At 41.0% G+C, this 25194-nt stretch overlaps 1 protein-coding gene across 1 annotated transcript in view; it reads right to left on the minus strand.

The window, feature by feature from the left end:
* Positions 1 to 20011, minus strand: part of ZBTB8B (zinc finger and BTB domain containing 8B) — a 29033-nt gene extending 9022 nt beyond the window's left edge. Inside the window, exons 1-2 of the mRNA XM_063139733.1 lie at positions 19639 to 20011; positions 5495 to 6471 (exon numbers count right to left, since the gene is read on the minus strand). Of these exons, the coding sequence (XP_062995803.1) occupies positions 5495 to 6440 (946 nt within the window). The 5' untranslated portion in view covers positions 6441 to 6471; positions 19639 to 20011. The remainder of the gene's footprint in view (positions 1 to 5494; positions 6472 to 19638) is intronic.
* Between the last annotated feature and the right edge of the window lie 5183 nt (positions 20012 to 25194).

Genomic DNA, 25194 nt, shown 5'->3' on the forward strand with positions numbered 1-25194 from the left:
AAGACTGTTGTCGGTACCAATGTCTTGGTCTTGGTTGTTGTGGGAGCCCAATGCCCATCTTTCTTGCCGTGGTTTTGGCTGTTTGGACTGTGTCCATGGCTTCATCCGTGCTGGCGTTGAACAGACCTATGCCATCAAATGGAAGGTCCTCAATACGGGACCTCGACTCCTGTGATAGACCCGCTGATCGTAACCAAGCATGCCTCCTCAAGGCGATTGCTCCAACCATTGCCTTGGTACCGCAGTCTGTTTGGTGTCGAGCTGTCTGTATCTGCTGTCTAGCTAATTTGGTGGCCTCAGTCTGAAATACATGTGCCAGCTCCTTGTATTCGTTTGGTAAATGGTCACATAGTTTGCCCATCTTTTCCCAGAGGAAAAGCTGGTAGCGACTCATTGTCGCTTGGTAGTTTGAAATTTTTAAACTAAGCGCTCTGCGTCCCATTTGATCTAACTTGCGCCCTTCCCTGTCTACAGGTGCTGCGTGTATTCTTCGTGTGCGACTCTGGGTCGCTTCAACAATAATAGAATTTTGGGGTGGATGGGTGAATAGAAATTCCACATCCTTTTCTAGGACTCTGTACATGTTATTTAGGCGTTTTGAAATTGGTGCCATCGATGCTGGATTTTTCCATGTTTGTTGGATTGTTTGAAGCAGCGTTGGTGCGAAAGGAATTGACACTGGAGCTGTGTACTCGGTGTGGATGACATCAAACACCGGGTCCGTCAGTCTTTGGGCTTGCTGGTGTGTTTCCATGCCTAGGGATTCAGCCATCCTCTGCATGTGGTCTGCGAAATGGCCCAGGTCTTCTGATGGCAAGATTAGTTTATTGGGTCCTCGAGTTGTGCCCTGTGAGGCTGTCGATGCGCAAGACGTGGTGTCTGAACGGTAACCATCTGTATCTGAGCCTGTTGATGTTGGTTGATGTAGTCTTTGGGCTTCTGTACCTTCTTGAATGGCTGCAGGAGGTACAGGCTGCCAAGCTTGCGAATGAGTCACTCTGGGTGGGGGTGGAGGTCGATCTGGTGCCTGCCTCAGTGTCGAGGAGGCTCTGATTCTTGATGTCGATGTCTGTCGTGCGATCGCATGATCTTGCATCTGGCCGCCAGTAGATGTCGCTGTTGGTCTGCGCTCCCTGTGATAATTATGGTGATACTGGTCTCCTTGCCATTCCTTGTAATATTGTGAAGGTCTTAATGGGAGGTATTGTTGTTGCTGATCGTCCCATTCATATTCTGAAGCGTGAGGTCGGTCTCGATGGTAGGGATAGTGATAATCCTGTCCCTGAGGATACTGACTGGCCGAGGAGCGTATGGATTCTGGTGGGCTATGTTGTCCTGGCTGGATGTGTTCTGCAGACTGTAGTCTGGGGGTCCTCGGTGAGCCCCTGATAGACATACTTGGTTGTCTCCCGCTCTGCCCTTGCATGGGTGGGGAGTCTCTAATTTCCCCCTCTGATGTTGAGGGTCCGTTTATGGTGTCTCTTCTAGGTGTCGATGTCGACGCCGATGGTCGGGCTACGCCATCGACCCTAGGCGTCGATGCCGGTGAGGCTAATTGGGGTTGAGCTATTGACGCTAATGGTGGCGTCTTTGATGTCGGAGCTCCAGTATGCGTCTTTGTTCTCTTTTCCCCCTGCTCTCGCTGTCCGGAGCGTTTTCTCTTCCTCTTTTTGGTCTCAGTTGCCTTTGGCTGTTTTGTCTTTTTTGACGGTCTCTTAGCCAAGGCTGCTGTTTGCGCTCTCCCTGGGGTCGGAGGGTTAGTTAGTTGAACTATCCCTGACCTTGTTGGTGAGGTGGGAGATGGGCTTTGAAATGCCTCTCGCGCTAGAGCTGTAGTCGGAGTTGCCATACTTGGGGTCTCGACTGCTCTTAATGCCTTATTCCAGAGCTCTGCTCGGAGTTTGTCGGCACGATGCTTGCGCGTTTGTCTCGAAAACGCTTGGCAAGCTCCACAAGTTTCCACATTGTGGCTTTCTCCTAGGCAATTGAGGCACAAACTGTGTCCATCTGCGGTTGGGAGTTTGCTCCCGCAGCGTGTGCACTTCTTGAATGGGGCCCGGAGGGCCATGCGCCTGAAGGCGGTGATTAAGGATCGCAATTCTGAAGAGATGTTCTCTACTAATCCTTCTATTGTTATTATAAAGTTTTAAAACTTAGCTGTCTTCTCTTTCTATCTCTAAGGTAACACGAAGTTGTTCCCGACGATGCAGCCGCTATGGCGGTCGAATAAGAACTGAGGGTTTGGGCGGGAACCCCTCAGACATGCGCACATAGCAGTGGGGGAGGGGTTCCCGCCAAGATTCTTAGCTATAGAAGTTCTTTCCGAGGCAGACTCCGCGCAGGCGCAGAGCCCATATGTGTGATGCACAGAGACCACGATGAAGAACCTGATGTTCTCGCTTTCTGCTTGCAGGGAGATTCTTTCCCGCCTCCCTCTGCTCTACGTGTCACTCAGGTCTAAGTCTACAAATGTTTCCAGCCTTTTTACTATCTTGTCTACCTGCCAACACAGACTAATGCAAGTCACTTGTAGCACATCAAATTGCTTACAATTTTCAAGAATTTCTGAGGTTCTCTTGCTTGCCCAGGCAAGCGGCAGTTTCAAGCCTTCTACAAGTGCTGATTATTTCTACCCAAAGGCTACAGTCAAGCAACCCACTGCCTTTCAGAGGCCTTCCTGTGAGGTTTTGCATACACACACGCATCAGCATTAAAATGTTTTCTAATTTTAATGTTTTTAGTATGCATAACATTACGACTACTGAAGGCCTCATTTCTGAAAGCACCTGCATCTGCCTATAATCCAGCCGATTCGGTTATGGTTTGAGTATCTGAAATGAAATAGGAGCTCATCTGTAGAAGCAGGAGTTCAAGACAGTACAAAAATGCAAGAGGTACAGTCTGAGACAAGTTGTCAGGTATAGGTACAAGGCCGGCCTTGTACCTAGTGGGTAGGTTTATTAGGAAATGGTTTGAGAATGCCAGATGTCTCTGCAAGCTTCTCTCTCTAAGAAGTCTCCCATGGGAGTAGCTGGTTCGCTCCTTTGTCTCGGCCTTGCTGGTTCTCTGGGAACTTCAGAGTGTTTTGGAAAAGGTGGGGGCCGCTCTTCGAAGTGGGTTGTAACATCCCGCCCTCTTGGCACGTGGGCATAGTTTACAGGTCAGAGGACCTGTCTGTCAAGTGGCTTTGATTAGGCCTTAAATGCTGGTGCAAAGTTGAAAAAGCTCGGCTAGGTTTCCTCTCTCGCCTAATCTCCCTCCTGCTTTGGATTCCATCTCCGCTTTGGACTTTGAAAGCACTCTGCACATGGACGCTTTGCTATTTGGACTTTGGATATCTAAGAAAAGTAGTGAGGCTTTTCATAGACTTGGACTTGCATATGCTGTGGATTCTGTGTTCGTGCCCAGACTCAGGTGACAAGGAGTTCCCGGTCCTTAGCAGAAGGATGGGACTCCTGGGCCTGAGGCTTAATCTTTCCTGAAGTTGTGCTAACAGGGTCAGCTCAGTAGTGGTAGGCTGAGATTGACAAGTGTGTGACAGATCTCTCTGCCCAGCTCTGGTGGTTCAGAGCAGCCTTTCCTGGGACTTTGTTTTAGGAGATTGGCCATGTTCCTTTGAGGTGCCAGCATACGTGGTGTCTGGAGAAGCTCAAAGTGGTTAGTGGCATACCCTATTTACCCACCCCCCTCTGAGTGTTTGCCTTAAGGATTGTTTTAGAAAAAAGAGCCTAAAGCTTTCTAACCATCGTTCAGCTTTAAGCATGTTTTGGACACTCTGTAACCATTAAGCTTGTCTACCGTGCGATTTCCTCAATAAAGAAGTCTCACTGATGTGAGTGTCTCATGTCAGCTTGCCAACATGTGTGAATGCCAGAGGGAACAAGCATGAACACGACACAAGTCTCTGAAGAAGATATAGCATAGTGGCTAAGAAAGTAAGCTCTAGATCAAGAAATCCCTGGTTTGAAACTTGCCTCTGCTGTAAGCTCTCTAGGCGACCTTAGACAAGCCACCTTCTCTCCAGTATGGGGCAGGGCGGGAGGCAGGAAGTTAATAATAGTGACTTGCCTTTTAAGGTTGTTGTAAGGATTACAGACAGGTAATGCACATGAAGGGCTTTGGACATTTGAAAGCTTTTGACACATATTATTATCAAACACCATTACAGTGCCATGCGTTAAGCTTCTTCTCTATCACACATGCAGCCAGCCCAGTTGGTAAAGATCAAATCCCAAACCAGTATCAACATGAATACTTGTTCAAACCTACCTAATTCACATAACATTTTAACCCTCTTCCTTTTCCAACATATTTGCTCTCCTTCTGGTAATTAAAACAATTGCAGTCCATTTGGGAAAAATACAAAAGTAGGGCAAGAATTTTTTACTAAGACTAACCAAACTGTCACAAAGCCATGAGCAAGATTTTAAGAGCTGCAGAACTCCCTAGGCTAGCTCATAAATAGGTATATAGATGCTGTCTTCAAACGGATACTTATTTGGATAAATGGTCCACTGTGGTTGAGCCCTATGTATAATTGCTAGAAAGTTCTATTTTCATATAAATGCAGTTCATATGTATTTATTGCTATGAATATATAGAAATTTATGTATGTCAATTTTAAAAACTCAAAAAGAAAAAAAGACAAGATCAGCACTAAAACAGGTCACAAATCCTTTACAAAAGCATGTACTGCATTTTATTTCACTCGGTAAAATTCAGCACAATTTCATGTTGAATCCAATAAAACTAATGTTTAAAAAGCACTATAATAATAATAATTAAAAAAAAAAACAGATTCAGACTTTGAGACAGGAAATAAGCCATGTTCTGAGTTTGCTTCCATGAGATGGCAATTTAACATTGGGTGCCAACTATTTCAGTGGCTGTGGATCCATTTCTGCAGCATATCTCTCTCTCTTGTTCATCAGGGCCTGCTTGCTACAGAGAAACAAACAGCAAACCCAGGTTTAGCTCACACTGAGCAGACTTCCTAAGGGTTTCAATAAAATTGAAAATAAATGTTCATTGATAGTCCTTTCTAGGAAAACCCAAATTATCTCCCTGATGATTATAAAAAAGTCTTTTCACACAACAACTGAGTGGCCTGCATTAGCATTTTTAAAGATAAATGTCCCACCGCCTGTCTGAAATGACATCACTGATGAATTTGAATGCCCATTTAAATCCAAGACTAATCATGACATAAAATATTTTAAGTCAGTTTTATCTTACGGAGTCATCCTTCTTTCCACCTTTATTATAAGTATCCTCAACAATTTGGAGAGGGGGGTGGATAATGCTTTCAGACACCTTTCCCAAGGCTGAATATCCCCAAATTAAGGCCACTTTCTTTTGAAATCCAGATATTTTGGCTTTTATAATGACAATATCTTGTATACTAAACAAGAATGAGAACAAGTGTGCATATTGTACAGAAAACTATCTGTTGTGGTAGAGAAATAATATCAAGTTTCAAGAGCTCTCCTCTCACCTGTATCCTCTCCATACCAGTCACTGTGAATATCCATCATGGAACTCATGGGCACTCCTGCATCTTCTGGCCTACCCTCAAAGCCACGGACAAAGTGATGGACCACATCATCCTTCCTCTGGGTTGCGCTGTTGCGGAGCAAGGCTTCTAGGAACTGCTTCATGTGGTAGTTGTTGCATGCAAGATCCATAGCCTGGCCACTGTGAAGTCCCTCCTCTATCTGTTCAATCGTCAAAGGAGTTGGGTATTGCTGCAGCCGCTCACCAACTTCTACTTCCACTTCATCTGCATCAAATTCTACTTTGGGTTCTATCACTTTGGGCAGTGAAGAATTTGTGTTGTCTGGACAGTCACTGCCTACAGGGTCCCTCAACACAAGCTCACCGGAGTGGCAGCTGCTACATTCCCCACAGGGAGGGTCGCGCTGACAATCCGGAATCCTTTCTTTCTCTTGGAGAGACGAAACTGATGCTGAGCACTGACTCTTTGCGCCATATGATGTGCCCTCTCTAGCAGAATTGGAGCTCCCACTGTCAGCCTGATAAAAGGCCGCTTCTCGCTCTATTTTCCTGCAGATATCCAGCGACGACCGAATGTACGTCTTGCAGAAGTTGACAACATCGGTCATCTGCAGATAACTAGCTGCAGACATGACCTCAATCACGTTTTCCCCACAAAGATCCAGCTTACCTGAATAAAGGAAGTCCAGGATAATTGAGAAGGCCTCTGAAGTAACAATGTCCAAGGATGCAGTGCTGTGCCGGCCGCTGTCTTGGATGTAGTGGATCAATAAAGCTCGGAAGTAGCCACTGTTGGCAAAAAGAATGTTCTTGTGGGCTTTGAAAATCCTCCCTTCCACAATGATACTACAGTCGCAAAAGAAGTCCCTTTTCCGTTGCTCGTTGAGCTCTCCCAAGAGTTTGGTGTAGTAAGATTGCATCTCCATTGCTCCTGCAGCAAGGAACTACTGCTTGACTCTGCAAGGAAAAGCAGGAAGATATCATCAGAGCAGAAGTACCTTCCTGTTGTGTACACAGATAGAAGCCCTCCCATCTGCAGTGCACACAGAACTGAACTTTGAGAACCTGACTATATCAGGACCAGAGAAATATTCCAGCACAGATGAATGAACCTTGAAAGAAAGAAAGAAAATACCCAGAACCTGAACATCCCATTTACAACGGACTGTAATAGACACATCACTTCAACCAAAAGCTGAGTACTTTTCAGGAGTGAACTTTTACTTAAGGTGTATCACAAAAGAGAGGTTCTACCATTATAAGCCTCAAAATCCTATTGCTTATTAAAATGACACCTGTTTAGCTAATAATGTGATATTAGGCATCCATGATCTACCCAATGAGGACTACAGTTGTGCAAAATGTCAAAGTGATCTAGTAATAATTGCCAGAGATACAGCAAGTTTGAGAGACTTCCGGTGAGGTGCTATGGCGGATTGAATGCGGAAATACAAAGCGGCTTGAAACGGATGGGGGGGGGGGGCTTCCCCCAACCGAAGAAACCATCCTAAATCAAAGGAAAAGGTCAGGAGATAACCAGAATTTACCTCTTATGCCAATCTGTGTAGCTATTATGATGGGGCGAAGGTCCTGTCATCAAGGCAACAGGGGGAGGCTCGGGGTTTTGGATAAACAACTCTCACAGCTGCTTTGAAATTCTTGGAAGTCTTTACAAGAAATTAGATCCATCAGCACTCATTTCTAAGAACAATTTATTGGCTAATGACTACAACATAGATGTTCACTACAGCAAAAACAAAACTTCTTACGTCAGTTTTGGGAGTAACGCCTCTTTCTGGAATACAAAGAATAAGGGGGAATATAGAAGCGATTGGAAGGAATCACAGATTTGATAACTTTGGGCAAAAAGATATATAATTTTGAAGAAAAAGGTTTGTTAAGTGGTGTATTTTTTATTTTATTTTTTTGATGAAAGTGTGTCTGAAAGAAAATTACTAGGTAAAACCAGCCAGCCATGGGAAAAGTTAATTTTTCTTTCCTTTTCTCTCTGCCTGGAACTTAACAAGTACCATAACAACTGATAAGCAAAGAACTGGATTGCAGCCATGGTTACCATGGGGATGTGAAGGAATGGAAAAATACCTAATACCAGGAATACAAAGGAACTTAGAAAAGGCTCATTAGCCACTTCCACAGGAAATATGGCTGCTTTTGACCAGATGCAGAAGGTGCTAGACCAGTTAAGTAATAAAATGGATGACCTTGGAAATAAGATGGAATCTTTCAGGGGGAAATGGATATAAATTTTTTGGAAACATATGAGGAGATAAAAAAAAAGGATAATTCCATAAAACAAATAGCTACAGAGGTCGACGTTGTTACTGATAAGGTAGAAATTTTGGAAAATAAAACTGCAGTTATGTATATAGCACTGGAGAGGGAGTTAGAAAATTTGGCTTTAATGGAATTAAGGGAGAAGGAATACTGCTTGAGATTCAGGGCTATTCCAGAATCAGAGGGAGATATTAGAGAAGAAATTATCAAAAGATTGGCAGCATTGCTGGATCTTGAAGAGGATTATTTAGTGACTGAAATTGATAGGGTTTATAGAATAAACTCTACATACACCAGGATGAAGGGTGTGGCAAGAGATGTAGTGGTGCAGTTTGTTAGAAAGAAGACAAGAGACCAGATTCTCCAACAACATTATTCTACCAAAATGAAAATGAAAGACAAAGAGATAATTATTTTGAAGGAGATACCCAACAGAATATTATGTAAGAGAAAGGACTACACATTTTTGACTGCAATTTTAAAACAAAAAAAAGATTGTTTTTTTATGGGACATCCCAGAAGGTGTGATTTTTATCTTGAAAGACCAGAGTTTCAAGTTGAATTCAGTGGGGGGCGGAGCTTGGCGGCCATGGAGCTGGTAAGAGTTTCTTGAAGTTCTAACCGGCCACGCCGGAAAAGTCAATTATCTCTTTTATAAGGGCATAAATCACAAAGGAATATGATGGAAAAGGACTATGAATACTAACTGTCGGTGTTGTTAATATTTGTGAAACTTGAAATGATATAAGGAGTGGGGAAATCGACGTAGTTACAGCTGGCAAAGCAGCGTTTCGGAGTGAGAGTGAGTTTGTTATGATTAGAAGCTCTTACAGCGAACGCTGACTTGATTTATGGTGAATTTCACTCCTTATGGGAGAAGAAAGAGTTGTTTCACCGGGAACTACAGAGAGATAAAAATAGCCCGGTGGCGAAGGAGAGACGGTGTTGATTAATCCGGGACATTAAGAAAGAGATTTGTAAGGAGTGGGGAAGTTTAAAGCAGCATTTGGAGTGGAGAGTAAGACTAAAAATCAACTGTTTGCTACTGTTGTCTCTACCAGCAAATGTTGACTTGATTTATGGTGAATCTCACTCCTTACTGAAGAAGAAAGAGTTGTTAATTACCGGGACTTACAGAGATAAAAGCAGCCCGGGCAAAGAAGGAGAGATTGCTATGATCAATCCGGGACATTAAGAAAGAGATTTATGCCCTATGTCGAACATTAAAAAAAAACAAAAAACAGAATTTGCAAAAGTTACCTGGTCAAGGAAAAGACCTTGAGAAGTTGGCTTCGGAAGAAGTTCAGGGAGAGACGGAGATAGCGGCGGCAGACCCTAAAATGGCGGAAGGTGGCAAGGCACCAGTTGACAAGGAGCCAGCCACCATGGCTGAAATCAAAAGCTTCATAGTAGAAAATAATGAAAATATTTCAAATATTTTTTGAAATATTTTCAAAAAAATCAATCAACAGGCTGAGAGATAAGGTAAACGAATGGCAGTGTTGGCTGATAAGATTGCTCAGAATGTTAAGATCATAAAAAATTTGGAGGCAGGAGCAAATCTGCTGCAGAAAAGACAGGATGTTTTTGAAAAAAGCTCTAATGTCCAATTCCAGGACCATGAATTAAGGCTGATACAATTAGAAGATTACAATCGTCGTTCATCAATTTGTATTAAACATCTGATTCAAGCACCAGAAGAAGATTTGAGAGACATAATTCTGCAATGGTGCAAAGATATGATGCCTGATTTGGAAATAGAGGATTGTGATTTGGATAGAATTCATAGAGTGGGGGGGGACAAAACTACAAGGGAGCCACTAGAGACATTTTGGTAAAATTTGGCAATTACTACAAGAAAGAGCAAGTTATGAAGAAATTGAGACCCATGGCCCTGCTACAATATAAAGGCAAAACAGTGCAAATTTACAACGATCTTTGTCAGCATACACTTAATTGGAGACGTAGTGTTAAGCTGATAACGGAAATATTAGTGAAAAAAGCAATAAAATACGCTTGGGGTTATCCTGTATTCTTAAGATTTACATATGGTGAAAGGCAGCACAGAGTAACCTCTTTGGATCAGGGCAAGGAGCTGCTGAAGAGCTTGGATCTGTATGATGATACTAGTTTGACTGAAACAGGCGGGGAGGGAAGTGAGGCTGGGGCATCTGGGATGTAATAGAATTGATAAATGCATTATGAGATAATTGTAGATAGAATTGTTAAAATATAGAGACCTTGCCAGCCAGGCGAAGCACTGCCTCCCCCCCTCCCCCTTAAAGTAGATGGCCGGAGTGATAGACTTACGGGGATTTGGGGGGGGGGGGAAGGAATGGGTTGGAGTAAGGGATTTGAGGTTTTTTTTATGGTGTTTGTGTTTTTATGTATGTGAATTTGAGTTACAGAGCACAAGGGATCGGAAGAGATACCAAAAGGGTGACTATGGATAAAAAAATAAAAGTATCAACACTCAATGTTAAAGGTTTGGGGGCAGTCATGAAAAGGAGGAGAATTGAACAAATGTTAAATAAAGAAGGATCTGACATTATTATGTTGCAAGAAACACATCAGGGGTTCGAGAGTGCAAATCAGATAAGGACAAAGTGGTCAGTTTATTATGAAAAGTCATTGGGGACTTCAAAAAAAATGGAGTGGCTACTTTGATTTTTTTAAAAAGTGGATTTATATTAGAAACTATAAAGAAGGATGATAGTGGTAGATACCTTATGATAAAAGGCCAAATTGAAGGAAAAGTATATACTCTAGTTAATGTTTATGCCCCAAATGAGAGACATAGAGAGTTTTTTATAAAATTATTTAAAGAAATAGAAGAATTTAAAGAGGGGTATGTTATCTTAGCTGGGGACTTTAATATGGTTATGGATAATAGATGGGACAGGTCAAACCCCACTAATGTTGAAAAGAGAAATAATATTACTATAATGAATAAATTAGTAAAAGAAAATGATTATGTGGATTGTTGGCGTTTACTTAATGGGGCAAAGTCTGGGTTCTCATATTATTCCCCAGTTCATCATACATACTCTAGAATAGACTATATATTTGTCTCGAAAGAGTTTGCAACTAAGGTTTGTAAAATGGAAATGGGGGTAATAAAGGTAACAGATCACACATTGTTAAGTTTAGAGTTTACAGTTAAGAAGAATTACAAAGAAGCGTATAGGTGGAAAATGAATACAAAAATATTGAAATATAATAAAGTGGTAGAAAAAATTCAAAGGGAATTGTCAGAGTCCTGGGAAATTAATGAAAAGGGAGGAACGGAAGGGTCGGTGGTTTGGGACACCATGAAGGCTGTAGCAAGAGGAATTTGTATTAGAGAAATGTGTAATTTAAAAAGAAAACAGTATGCAGAGCAGGAGAAGTTAGAGAAAGAGATTAGGAGTTTGGAGGAAGAATATTGGCAGGGTAAAAATAAATATAAATTAATAGAAATACAAGCTAAGAAAAAGGAGTTAGAGAATATAAATATAGAACAGGTTCAGAAAAACATAATTTATATGAAAACGGAGTATTTTGAAAACAGTAATAGAAATTCTAGATTGCTTGCCAGACTCACACAAAAGGAAAAAGCGAGAAATGGGATAGGAGCATTGAAGGATAAACAAGGGAATTATTGTCATACAATGAAGGATAAAATAAAAAAAAATTCAGGAATTTTATCAAGAACTATATAAGGGAAAAGATATCCAAAAAAAGAAGTTGGAGTATTACATAGAAAGGTATATAAAGAAGAGAATAAAAATAGAACATAAAGAGCTAATGGAGAAGGTAATAACTCAAAGAGAAGTTGAAGAAGTAATAGATAATTTGAAAGTGGATAAATCACCGGGAGCAGATGGTCTAGGATCAGAATATTATAAGGTCTTCATAGGGAACTGAAATTATTGAAACTTTATAACGCTATATTGCAAGGAGAGAAGATACCAGAATCATGGGAACATTCATTGATAATATTAATTCCAAAACCAGATAAAGATTTGACTGTCCCTGATTCATATAGACCTATTTCACTAATATATCAAGATGCTAAATATTTTTCATCTATTTTGGCAAAACGGTTAAATAAATTTATATCGGAATATATAGGAGAAGACCAATGTGGATTTGTGGCGGGTAGACAGATGCACAATTTAGTGGGAAGAGTTTTAAATGCAATACATGAAATAAAAAAATCTAAGATTAAGGCAGGAATTTTGGCACTGGATATCTTTAAGGCTTTTGATTGTGTGAGCTGGCAGGCACTAAAGATTATTTTAGATAAAATGGGATTTGGAAATGAATTTAAAATGATAATAGAACAGTTATATTCCCAAAATACAGCCGTAGTGGTGGTAAACGACGGACTCACCGATAAGATACGACTAGCCAGAGGCACAAGACAAGGATGTCCGCTCTCACCGGTCCTGTTTGTAATGGTTATGGAAGTACTGGCGAATGCATTAAGAGATGATGGAGAGATAGAAGGAATTGGTGTTGTAAAAAAAATAAAATTGAATATGTTTGCGGATAATACCCTATTAACTATCAAGAATCCAATATAGAATTAAACAACAATTGAGAGAATTTGAAGAAGCTACTGGATTAAGAATAAACTGGTCCAAATCAGAGATGATTTTGTTTAATTATACTAAAAAGGAAGAAAAGGAATGGGAATGGAAGGGAATAGAAATGAGAGTTAAGGAACAGATTAGTTATTTGGGAATCAAAATTACAAAAAAAATAGATAATTTAGAGAAGGAAAATTTAATTAAGTTAAAAAAAGAGGTTTTAGTAAAATTGGAAAAATATAAAAGATTAAATTTATCCTGGTTTGGAAGAATAGCATTAATAAAAATGAAGATTTTAGCAAAGATTAATTTTGTGTTTAGGATGTTACCAATAAAAATTTCAGAATTAGAGATAAAAAGTTGGCAAAATATTATAAACAATTACTGTAATGGAGATAAGAAAGCAAGGGTAAATAAGAATAATTGGTATTTAAGTCAAAAGAAGGGTGGAATGGGTCTCCCAAATATAAAATTATATTACGTAGCAAACAGATTAAGGCATATTGTAGAAGCAATTATAGGAGTAGGAGATTTAGATTGGATGGAGGATAAAACCACAAGTAATGTAGAGATGAGATTGGAAAATGTTTTTTTTAGGGAAGGAGGGAGAAAATGGGTTGAAAGTATAGGTAATCCGCTCCTGAGGTCTCACTGGGAAACCTGGAGTAAATTTAAAGGGGAGCTGCTTCCGAGCAGCTCCCCTTTGTCACCGGTAATAATGTTAAAGAATTTCCCAGAGGAACTGAAGGGCAGATTAAGTAAAATATTAATAGAGAAAAATAAAATGAAGTTAAAGAATTGGTTGAGAGAAATAAAAACAAGAGAAGATATGGAAGAGGTTTTAAAAGAGAAAAAATTAACTTGGTTAGATTATAGGCAATTAGAACAGTGGAATAAAAAGTGGATTAGAGAAAATAGAGATTGTAGAGAAATGACGAAGTTTGAGGAATTAATAGTTAAAAGGGGAAAATGTAAGGAAAAAAATAAGGGAGGAAGTTCAGTATTAAAAGGGTTAATGAGTGAAATATATAAAATATTGCTGGAGAAAGGGCTGGTGGATAGCTCAGGAAAATTGGTATGGGAGACAGACTTGAAGGTACAAATAGGACGACAGAGCTGGGAGGGACTCTGGAAACAAAGAGTGTTGAGAAGTATGTCAGTGAGAATAAAAGAAAACTATTTTAAAATTTTGTGGAGGTGGTACCTAACCCCAATTAGATTGAATAAGATTAATAGTCAGCATTCAGCAAACTGTTGGAGAGGTTGTGGGGAAAAAGGAACGTATTTACACATGTGGTGGGAATGCAAATATGTACAAAGATTATGGAAGATGGTGTTTTTGGAAATTGAAGAAATAGTGGGACTGAAGATAGAACAAACACCAAAAATTGCATTACTGTCACTATTTGAAGATTTAAAATGTGGGAAAGAAATTAAAGAATTGATATCGAGTTTGCTGACTGCAGCACGATTGATGGTAGCTAGGAACTGGAAGATTCAAGGGGAATACACTATTGAAGAATGGTATAAAGAAGTTTGGAATATAGCTATTAATGATAAATTGACTTGTAATATCAAGTGGAGGAAAGGTATAACTAAAATAAATGAGTGTGAAGGAATTTGGAAACAGTTCCTAATATTTGTGTTTTCTAAGGGAAGTGGGAAACCGCCAGCAGAAGAATGAGATTTTGGAATCAGGAATAGATCCCGAGGTGGGGGGTGCACTTATATGTTAAGAATGATTATGATTATGTTATGGTATGATATTTTATAGTTACTATCTACTCAATATATATGTATTCAACATTTACTCAACATGTATGTAGTATGTTGTTGTTGTTGTTTTCTTTTATTGTAATGATGTATGTTTAATTAATGTGGAAAAGCAATAAAAAAACAAGTTGAATTCAGTACAAAAAGCGAGAGACTTTGTGGTAAAATTCAGAAAGGATTTGGATTAGATGTAACGGGGAGAAAAAGATACTTTTGGTGCCACGGGTAGGGACTGAGTGGTGTTTAACCTAATTTTTTAAATATCAATCAGAATATGGATTACAAATACTTAACATGGAATATTAATGGAGTGAATACACCCCAAAAGAGAAAAAATATATTTCACTATTTGAGAAAACTAAAACAAGATATTATTTGCCTACAAGAAACTCATATTAGGAAAAAAGATATAAAATACCTGATTAACAAAAATCTGGGTGAAGAATTTATTTCAGCAAATACAAAAAAGAAAAATTGAGTTGTCTTGTATATTAAATCATATTTGAAGCCGGAATTAGTATTGTCTGATGAACAAGGCCGATTTGTAGGAGTAAAAATCAACTTAAATGGAGTTACAACTATGGTGTTGGGAGTTTATGCTGCTAATGACTTTAAAGCTGAATTTTATAAAAGGTTAATGGAAAGTATAACAGCTGGTGTTATGACAGCTGGTGTTTGATGGGAGACTGGAATGGAGTGATTTTACCTCAAATGGATAGAACCTCGGGGGGAAATAGTAGAAGCAATCAAGGCAAACTCCCAATAAGTTTTTTTGATTTGATGGAGAATCTGGGACTGGTGGATGCATGGAGGGGGGGGGGGGAAGCAACTCAAAGGAATATACTTATTTCTCGGAGAGGCATAAATCTTTTCCAAGAATAGATATGATTTTGGCAACTAGAGCATTTGTCACAAGGGTGTATAAAATAGAGATTTTACTGAAGTCTTTTTCAATTCATAATCCTTTACTTACGGTCTACAAAAGAAAAGTAAATACTTTCAGATAGAGTTTAAATTAAGCTTTACTACAGAATGAATCTATCATGGAAGACTGTAAAAGGAAATTACAAGAATTTTTTGAGATGAACCTAAATAAGGATACAAATCTGAAAATGGTTTGGGACGCAAGTAAAGACTTTATTAGAGGATACTGTATGAAACAAAACAATCAGCTTAAGAGAAAAATGCAAGAAAAACCACAAAATACTCTGAAAAAGATTTTTCTAAAAGAGAAGAACTAAAGAAGTCTCCTGGAAAGACAACTACTCTCCAACAAATTAAAATATTACAACAATTATCTATGTTAACAGTGACAAATAGAAACAAAGTTAAATAACGTGAAACAAAGGAATTTTGAATTTGCAAGTAAACCAGAAAGATGGTTGGCGTATAAATTGTGAAAAGAAAGAGAAAAGAAAATGATAGTTAAAATACAAGAGGGTGACACTGAACTAATATAGTATGGCGATACAAAGAATTTTTCATCAATACTATACAAATTTATATAAAAGACATGTTTTATCAGAAAGAATGGATGAATATATTGAAAAACAAAAATTACCTAAAATTACGGAGGAACAGAAACAGATTATCAATGGACCTATAACATCAAGAGAAATGGTAGAGGCAATAAGAAAAATTAAACCAGGGAAAACACTGGGACCAGATGGGCTTTCAGGTTCTTATTATAAGAATTTTGAGAAGGAGCTTTTACAAACTTTACAAAATATAATGAACTCTATCCTGAATAATCGGACTATACTTGAGACATGGAAGACGGCATATATAACTCTAAAACCTAAAGAGGGACAGGATTTGACTTTGACAAAAAATTATAGACCAATATCATTACTGAATAATGATTACAAGTTGTTTACAATGATATTGGCGGAAAGACTTTAAAAATTTCTGCAAGAAATTATTCATGAGGATCAAAGTGGCTTTTTACCTAAAAGACAGATGAGAGACAATGTTTGAAAAACACCCAGAAAAGCAAGCTGCAGTGATTTTCCTGGATGCAGAGAAGGCATTCGATAATCTTAATTGGAATTTCTTATTTAAGATCTTGGAGGAAATGAGTTTGGGAGTAAATTTTATAAAAAGGGTTAAATCAATTTATACCTCACAAAATGCACAAATAATTATTAATGGAGATCTGTCAAAACAATGTGAAATACAAAGAGGAACAAGACAAGGCCTGCCCATTGTCACCTTTGTTGTTTATTCTGGTGTTGGGAGTATTGAACAGAGTTATAAGGCAAGATGAAAGAATTGGAGGAGTAAAGATCAAAAAAGAGTCATACAAGTAGAGAGCCTTTGCAGATGACTTAGTATTTACCTTGGAAGACCCTTTAAAGGGAATTGAAATTTTGATGAACAAATTGAAGGAATTCGGCGCAGTAGCAGGTTTTAGGGTGAATAAACAGAAGACAAAGATGTTAACAAAAAATATGAAATCCCAAGAGCAAATAACACTGACAGAAAAAACAGGTTTTAAGATAGAAAAGAGAGTAAAATACTTGGGTATTACCCTAATAAATATGAATTGTATGCTGTTTCATAACTATGTTAAGGTGTGGAATGAAATTAAAAATGATTTACCGTATTTCTTCAATTCGAAGTCACACTTTTTTCCCATATAAACATTTCTAAAAACAGGGTGCATCTTAGAATTGCTGGTGTGATTATTATTCTTAGAATCAAAGCTTTTTTTCTGTTGACGGTACTGAAATTAGTGTGCATCTTACAATTGATGGTGTCTTACAATTGAAGAAATACGGTAGTAAGGTGGCATATGGATAAGGTTCAACTGTCACTTTTGGGGAGAATTGCTCCAATTAAGATAATGTTTTTACCAAGAATGCTGTTCTTGGTAAAACAGTTCAAACATTATTTAGGGTTTTTTGCCCCATGAAAGCTTACAGCAGCAGCTGCTGGCAAAGCTTTGCTCCATTTCTCTTTGAAAGTAGAATGCTGCCAGTACTCCATTATTTTAAGAGGCATTCCAGTGTTCCTGTCAGCATTCTGACTGTGAGGGAGGGGTTGCAGCAAACTGAGACAAGAGTGAGGTCATTCTGAAGGCCGAGAGAGACATTCTCAACACTTCATAGAGGGGATAGGAGGGGAAAGGGTATTGCTGGAATCCGGGGCAGGCCTTTCCAGAACCAACCCTTTCTGAACATACAGGGACGTATCTATACATTTGTACACATCTAGTCAGTTAATGACTTGTGTTAGAGTGTGTTTTTAGTTTATATTTTTGTTTTTTCAGAGCACTAATAATAACTTTCCTTTTTAAAAACTTGGGAAATGCAATGATTAAAATACCTGCTTGCTTAAGACCAGAGTTAAAGCTATCTCACGTTGGCTCAAGCCCCACAAAGTCAGGAAACCAGAAGCTAAAGACGATGATGCCTTAACACATGTACAATCAGCTACACTATTGTGCAATGTCACGCTGGCACAATTGTTAAAATACACTAGTGCAATTCTACAGTGGCAGATCTACACTTCCAGGTAACTCCACCAGGAGAGCAGCCAAACAGGGCAGAGACGTGGTTGTGACAGGGAATGGGCCTACATCAAACCCTAAATTCTCTTGAACCCTGACCCCACTGCTGGTGCTGGCATAACATTCTGCTGACTTCAGAACTCAACAGAGGGATGTCATTGATTTTGGGGAGTGCAGCTCCTCAAACTCAGCCCCCTCCCCCAAATATTCAACCCAATAGGCCAGGTGTGTGGAATCTCAGCACTGGGGTCCCAATCTGGCCTTCTGGGGTTGCCCTTATGGCCATGCCCTCTTCCCATGGCCCCACCTCTCCCCCCACCACCAATCGTTTGGTGATTTTCTAGCTTTTGTGCAGTTTTTTCTCCATTCTAAAAGCCTCTCCTAATGCTTAATTACTGGCAGGAGCTAAACTTTGAGCTAAACTATGCTGGTGTTATTTGTGGGGGGGGGGAACCCTTTTGCCCTGCACCCCCTGCAAGGTGGCCCCCAAGAGCTTCTCCATGATTGAAATCTTCCCTTCTGCTGAAAGAGGTTCCAAACCTTGGCAATAGGTGGAAGCTTATTCAAGTGAGAAAGAAAGCAATGTTTTCTTACCCCCAGTTGACTTCCCTGGGAAGCCACGGTCATTATACAAGCAAAGAGAGTTTCTCCCTCCTGGGGAGATTAGAAAAGAGTTCCTTTTCTTGATCCCAGGGTGGACAAAAGTAGCGTCAACTGACCAAAAGCCAAAGGTGAGTAGGTGGAACAGGTGAGAATCCTATAGCAGGGGCTCCAGTGCAGAAGGTCCCCAGGGTGCATCCTGCAAGGTGAGAAGCATAAAGTGGGGGAGCAAGTCCCAGTTCCTCTTTGCTAGCCCCTGCACTGCCCATGGCCACTCAGACCACCCCCAGCCATTGTACTCGGAGGAGAAAGGCCAGCAGCATTCTAAACAGATGCCAGAAGACTCCAAGGGAATATGAAGGAAGCAATAAAGGGCTGTGCCAATGCAGAGGAAAGAAAGGTAAGTAAGGGGGAAATGGGGTGAAAAGCAGAGCAGCCAGGAGGAGAGGACTGAAGTTAGAAACCAAACCAAACCATACCATGCTGTAGCTGTGAACGGAGAAATGGCAGCAAGAAAACCCTATAGAGCAGCCATCAAGGGGAGCAAGCAGCCATGAGGAGAGAGAAACGGGGTTGCTAATTGGACAGGAATTGTTTGGGGGCAGATACTGGGTTTGGGGGAAATTGTTTTGTGGGTGATCATTGATTTAGAACAAACAACATTTAGAGAAATTTAAGTGAACAACATTAAGAGAAATCAATTGGCTTACTTTCTATGAAATGGGTGTTTTGTTGGAGCAGAAAATCATGGGTTCAAAGTGCTGGTTCTGTTTTTTTGGGCTCAGACCTAACCTCTGCATTATACTGAGGTTCCTTCAGCCTCACTAGTATTTCTTCTGTGAATGTGCAGTTTCTTGCAGCAGTAAGTTTTGTGATTGGCCACACCTCTAAGGCACCCATTTTGTAACAGCGCCCATGAAACTTTCTTCACAGCCCAAACGGGCCCTTGGGTTGAAAAAGACTGAGAGCTCTGTTAAGGACGTCTGCCAATAATCCTTGGTCAGATCCAGGGTTTTAAGTTACTTGGCATGGCTAACTATTCTAATTAATTATCTATTCAGAGCACAGAATCAGCGTCAAACTCAGAAACAGCATTGATATGCTGGAAATCAATACAGAAACAGATGCTTCCATTATCTTTGGGCACTAGCACTGGTTAGCTGCCCCAAGGGCTGCAGGACTCCTCAATAACCCCTAACTTAAGTGTGGTGCAAGGTTCCCTTTTAATGGTCTTAGCCAAACATTGGTGCCAAGGGTGAGATGAAATTCGAACTGCTTTATTTGGCAATGTGTCTATATTGTTGCTGATCAATTTTGTATGCTTGGTAATGCAGAAAAGTTGTCTGCAAAAAGTCTGTCTGGAACCCTTACCTGTCATTCCTGGGCCAGGTTAACTGAATGTTCAACCTCAATTGCTCCTCTGGGGCCTCCAGGCAGGTCTCTGGTCCAGAGGAATAATCTTCCTTCTCCTCAGCATACAATGCTTCCCTTTCCCGCCATTGCTTTAGGAGATTCACATGATCAATTTTGACAAGTTTTCCTTTTATCCGTTAGTCACATCTTGTAATCCATGAGACCAGCCCACCTCAGCACCTTGTGGGGCCTTTGCCAATGAGTGACCAATTTAGAGTTGAACAACAGCGGAAGCAAGAGGACCCTCTGTCCAGGCTGGAACTCATGGGAGCATAAGGAGAGATCTTAGTACCTTTTCTGTTACTGGCATGCATGGGACAAATTTCCTTAGGTGAACAGCAACAATGGCATCGATTGTGGTTGTTGTCACTCCAACATATACTCAGAGATGAACAGGGCTACAAAAGTCTTCCTCCCAGCTCTCTTATGATTTGGGGTTGCTGGCCCCAAATAAACTCAAAAAGCAAAAGGCTTGTAGAAGCCTGCAGGACTTTGCAAACTGCAGCTAGTACAGAAGTCACTGGCGGAGTTGCATAGTGACAAACTTCTTTAACACATTTCAGGACCTGAGTAAATCTTTCCACCAACCCATCTGTTTGTGACTGGGATACAGAATGTCTCAGTTGCTTTATTTTTAGTAATACAAAAGTTTACTCACTGAATTGGTTCCTTGGTCTGCAAGAACTTCTTCTGGAAATCCTAGCTGGGAATAAAACCCTGGCAATTCTTGGCTAGGGTGGTGACATTCATTCTCACCAGAATGTGGGTATGTCCTTGGGCTGGCCTTCCTATTCTATCTGAACCCCTTGTGCAAATGGGGATCCAACTATATGGAGCAGCCCCAGGGGCCTTCCTGGTGTCCCTTTCCCTGTGTCTTCTGACACATGGGGCAGGAAGCATAGTATCATGGGGTCTGCACTTGGCCGTCAGGCTAGTATAACCATCTAAGTAGGCTATCTCTCTTCATAGGGCTTTGTTTCCAGACCCCTGATCATCCTGGTTGCCCACCTCTGGAGCGTGTTCAGAGGAGGGCAACCAGGATGATCAGGGGTCTGGAAACAAAGCCCTATGAAGAGAGACTGAAAGAACTGGGCATGTTTAGCCTGGAGAAGAGAAGATTGAGGGGAGACATGATAGCACTCTTCAAATACTTAAAAGGTTGTCACACAGAGGAGGGCCAGGATCTCTTCTCGATCCTCCCAGAGTGCAGGACACGGAATAACGGGCTCAAGTTAAAGGAAGCCAGATTCCAGCTGGACATCAGGAAAAACTTCCTGACTGTTAGAGCAGTACGACAATGGAATCAGTTGCCTGGTGAGGTTGTGGGCTCTCCCACACTAGAGGCATTCAAGAGGCAGCTGAAGAACCATCTGTCAGGGATGCTTTAGGGTGGATTCCTGCATTGAGCAGGGGGTTGGACTTGATGGCCTTGTAGGCCCCTTCCAACTCTGTGATTCTATGATTCTATGATTGTATCTATCCCAGGTCCTTTCACAGGCCAAATGCCCAGAACCTGGGACATAATGGGTAGAGGTGAGGGGAGTACCAACTGCTGTATTCTTTCCTCCTGAGCTGCAGCTGGGGGCAGCCTGACTAACAGACCATCTCTTAACACAACATGTGGACCTTGGCTTGGGGAGAGGCAATGCTGAGTTTTCAGGTTGGGTCTGGGCCAAGGTATGAACCAATGTATCATTTTACTAGAAAGTGCTGACCTTGCCCCAGCCAATGCATCAGGGAGAGACATCTGCCTCGAGGGCTGAGATTAAGAATATACCTGTAGTCCTTTATACTTGCTAGGTTAATTAAGCAAAACTCAGCCAATCTCTTCCCCAAACCATCCCCTCGACTTTCCTTTGTACATTTTTTTGCCCAAATGATAGCATGGGGCTTTACATCCCCCTAGGCAAGACTTCCAACTGTAGAGATGATGTAATTACAACCAATTGTTGTAATCATAAAAATATGACAGTCCTTAAAAATCATAAAAATATGACAGTCCATAAAAACATGACATAATCATAAAAATACGACAGTCCATAAAAATATGACAGTTATAATCATAAAAATATGACAGCTAAACAGTCCTTCCCAAAGATGCTCGGCCCTTCTAGCCAAAATGCTCCACAGGTTGGGCGGATCCCAACTAAATGCCACTAATCTTGTGGTGACTCAAGTAGCCTGCCTTTCAGTGGAGGCTGGTGGCTCTGATGTCAGTGGGGTGGGGAATCTGTTCCGGGTTTTAGTGAACACTCTAAAGGTGCTATCCAAGGTGCTACGTACCTTGGGTAGCTCCTTTAAAACTCTGACTGGTTCTGACTGAAATCTGGAGCGGATTTACTGCCCCACTGACATCAGAGCCACCAACCTCCACTACTGTCTCTGTACTGGGACTATATTGCTTTTCCCATATATTAGTTCTTAAAATCTCTGAGTGAAATTGGGAAATATATTTAAAGGACAGGTGAAGAATCTAGGCTTCTTAACAGGAGACCCAACTGTCAGGATTTCAGAATACTTCCAGAGAAAAAGAAAGCAGGAACTTCATAAGAATCCCACTTTTCCCTCTGCCGTCCTCCTGCGAGAATCCAGAACTAATGCAAGGTGACCCTATTGAGCAGAGGGCATTAGGACCCAAGTAGAATCCCTTCTCCCTCTCAGCCATGTGGTTTGCAGAGCATAACCCTCCAGGGGGGAAGCCAGCCAGTCCTAGGAACAAAGAATTTTCAGCACAGCCAGCAGGGAAAACACACACACACACACACACACACACACACTCTATATATACATATATTATAAATACGTGTGTGTGTGTGTGTGTGTGTGTGTGTGTGCGTGCACCCACCCATCAAAAACTAGAGCATCCAGGTGGCTCATCTTTTTCTCTTCTCCAATCCTTACATGATTTTCTCAAATTCTGAGCCACCTTTTTCACCGCATCCCCTCATTCTCTTCATCTCTCCTTACTTCATCTGTTCCATCAGTCTCACTTCCCACTTTCCTTTTATTTTATTTATTTACTTTTTTGCCAAACTATTCCACTTAAAACCTATTTTGTCTGCTTTTCTTTTTGCAAAATGGAGGGGGAAAGTCCTTCTCACATTAGTTAAGAATACACGGCAGAACTGGCTCTTCAATAGCCAACACAATACAGTGGGGAGGCTTCTTTCTTTGTTCTTTTCCATACAAAAGCAACCGCAGTTGTACCATTACGCCCATTTTGGGGGCAACACAACTGAGGCACATAGGAATAAATTCCTTTTTAAGGCCATAGCAGAGTTTTATTCCACAAAACACTGTATTATTATTGTGATAGTACACATATCATTGTTCTCTCTTAAGTTTGAATGCATGCAGGATAAACTACACCTGGTTTAAATTGGGAACTTTGTTGGTGAGAATGCAGCCCTGATAATCCAGTGTATCAAATACCTCAAACTTGCTAATATTTCACCCCCTCATTGTGATGAGAAAACAGCAGGATGGGACTCCTTCACAAAAATACAAATCTGTCCACAGACAGGAGACAAAAACATAATGATAAACATACATCTTACAGTTAAAAAGCAAGAGCTCAGCAGAGGTAAAACAAGAGTACCCCTAAGCCTGTGCAGAGTGCATTTCCTTTACCAACAAGTAACACCAAGCTGCTCACTTATCTATATATTAATACAGAGTATGATTTTTTCTTCACTCCATTTCAGTTCCTAAATATTACCCAATTGTATTTGAATAACTCCTTTAGAGTTCTGCCCGAAACCCGGAGCGGATTCACTGCCCCATTCACTTCAGAGCCACCACCCTGTGTCCTACCCTGCTGCTGCTCCCCAGCAAATGGTCTTGAGATAAGTGACATCTGGAAGGTCCATGTAGCTGCCAATACCTACATTTGCAGAAAAAACAATCGCACCCCTGAAAATAAATTCAAACTTCGGAATTGTTAATGTTTACAATAATATATATCCCTGAGCTGAATGGGTATGCAATACATAATTGCATCCATTCGCTATTGAAAAACTGTCCTGGGTACTCAGGACTGCATACATCCAGGATGGAGAATCTCAGGCCCAGGGCCAAATCCAGCTCACTTGGGGTACCAATTTGGCCCTTCAGAGTTCTGCAGGTGGGGTTGGAGGCCTTTTTCCTGCTAAGAACCATGTTACCTCAGTCAAAATCTGTCTGTGAGTCCCCCCCCCACAATTTCCAGCAGTGGGTGGGGCCAAAGCCAAAAGTAGGTGGAGCTACAGAAGAGACTCTTAATTTTGTCCAGTTGCAAGGGGAGGGGGGGAGGAAGATATTTGCATCCAGGCATTTTCCTTCCCAAATGTGCGTGAGTCATTGGCAGCAATCAATAATTACAGTTGGAGTAAATAATACTGGTGACCTGGATTGGGGCCAATGAAGGGGTGTGGCCTTGGAAGTCCCTGGAGGTCTGGAATGGGATGGCCTGGAGGTGCGCATTTGGCCCACAGAGCAGAGGTTCTGCGGTTCTTTTTCTTTTGAAAAAAGTGTTCAAAACTGAACAACATTCTTGCTTATTGTGCCAGTCTGTCCCTAACAGTTTTAATACAAATTTAATACGAAGTTGTGAAATCTCAAAAGTGGGTAAAACAGCTGATTAACAAAGTTACTAAATTGTAAGTTATGCACACGTTCTCGCAAAATGTTTCTTGAGGGATACAGCTAGTTTGTGTTAGAGGCACATTTTCATTCTTGAAATTAAGTGATGGAGAATTCCCTCCCTGGACATCATATAATCACAGAACAACTCCCCCAGTTTGAGGGAGGGCTTTTACCATGTAAAAGTAGGTCCGTCCCTTTTCCCCTTCCAGTGATTTGAATTGTTCCACTGCCACTAAGTAATAGGGCCAGTGCCCCTGCACTAGTGCAGAGTGCCTTTCTCCATAATCCGCCTAAACATATCTGGGCTGAGGAGTAGGGTCTTCCAGCTTGTAACATGCATGATTGCTTCAAAGACTCCAACGCTGGCACCTCTCCTTTGAGGCACGAAGTCCCACAGCCTCGCACAACCACTGCCTTAAGGGTCTTTCAACGCTCAGCTCAGACATCAGCTTCCAATGCCAGTGCAAATCCTTAGAACACAGAACATAATAGCCAAAGGCTTCTTGAGCAGGTGCAGAGTGCATTTCCCCAAGGAACTGCAGGGACAAGGGTGGATGATGCAATTTCCAGAGAAAATTGGCCCCAGCACCTTTCTAACAGACAACTTTTTTCTTTTCTTTTTTTAAAGCTAAACCCTGCCTCGGGTGCCAATTAACAGCACCTTTCTCTGCACACACACAAAGGTTTTATCCCCATGCCATGAAAGCTTTGGCTTACTACTGAGTGTAGATCAAGCTGAAATATTAAAGGTGCAGGAGCAAGTCAGGCGAGGGCGGTTTGGTCAGTTGGCAACCTTGCCAGTGCTGCCCAATCTCTCCGCCCCACCCCACCCCCGTCACCTTAACAGGCTTAATGGGTGGGGGGAGGGAGAGCAGAGCATAGCGGCTGATC

This window comes from Elgaria multicarinata, chromosome 13, assembly GCF_023053635.1.
Source record: "Elgaria multicarinata webbii isolate HBS135686 ecotype San Diego chromosome 13, rElgMul1.1.pri, whole genome shotgun sequence".
Lineage (NCBI taxonomy): Eukaryota > Metazoa > Chordata > Lepidosauria > Squamata > Anguidae > Elgaria > Elgaria multicarinata.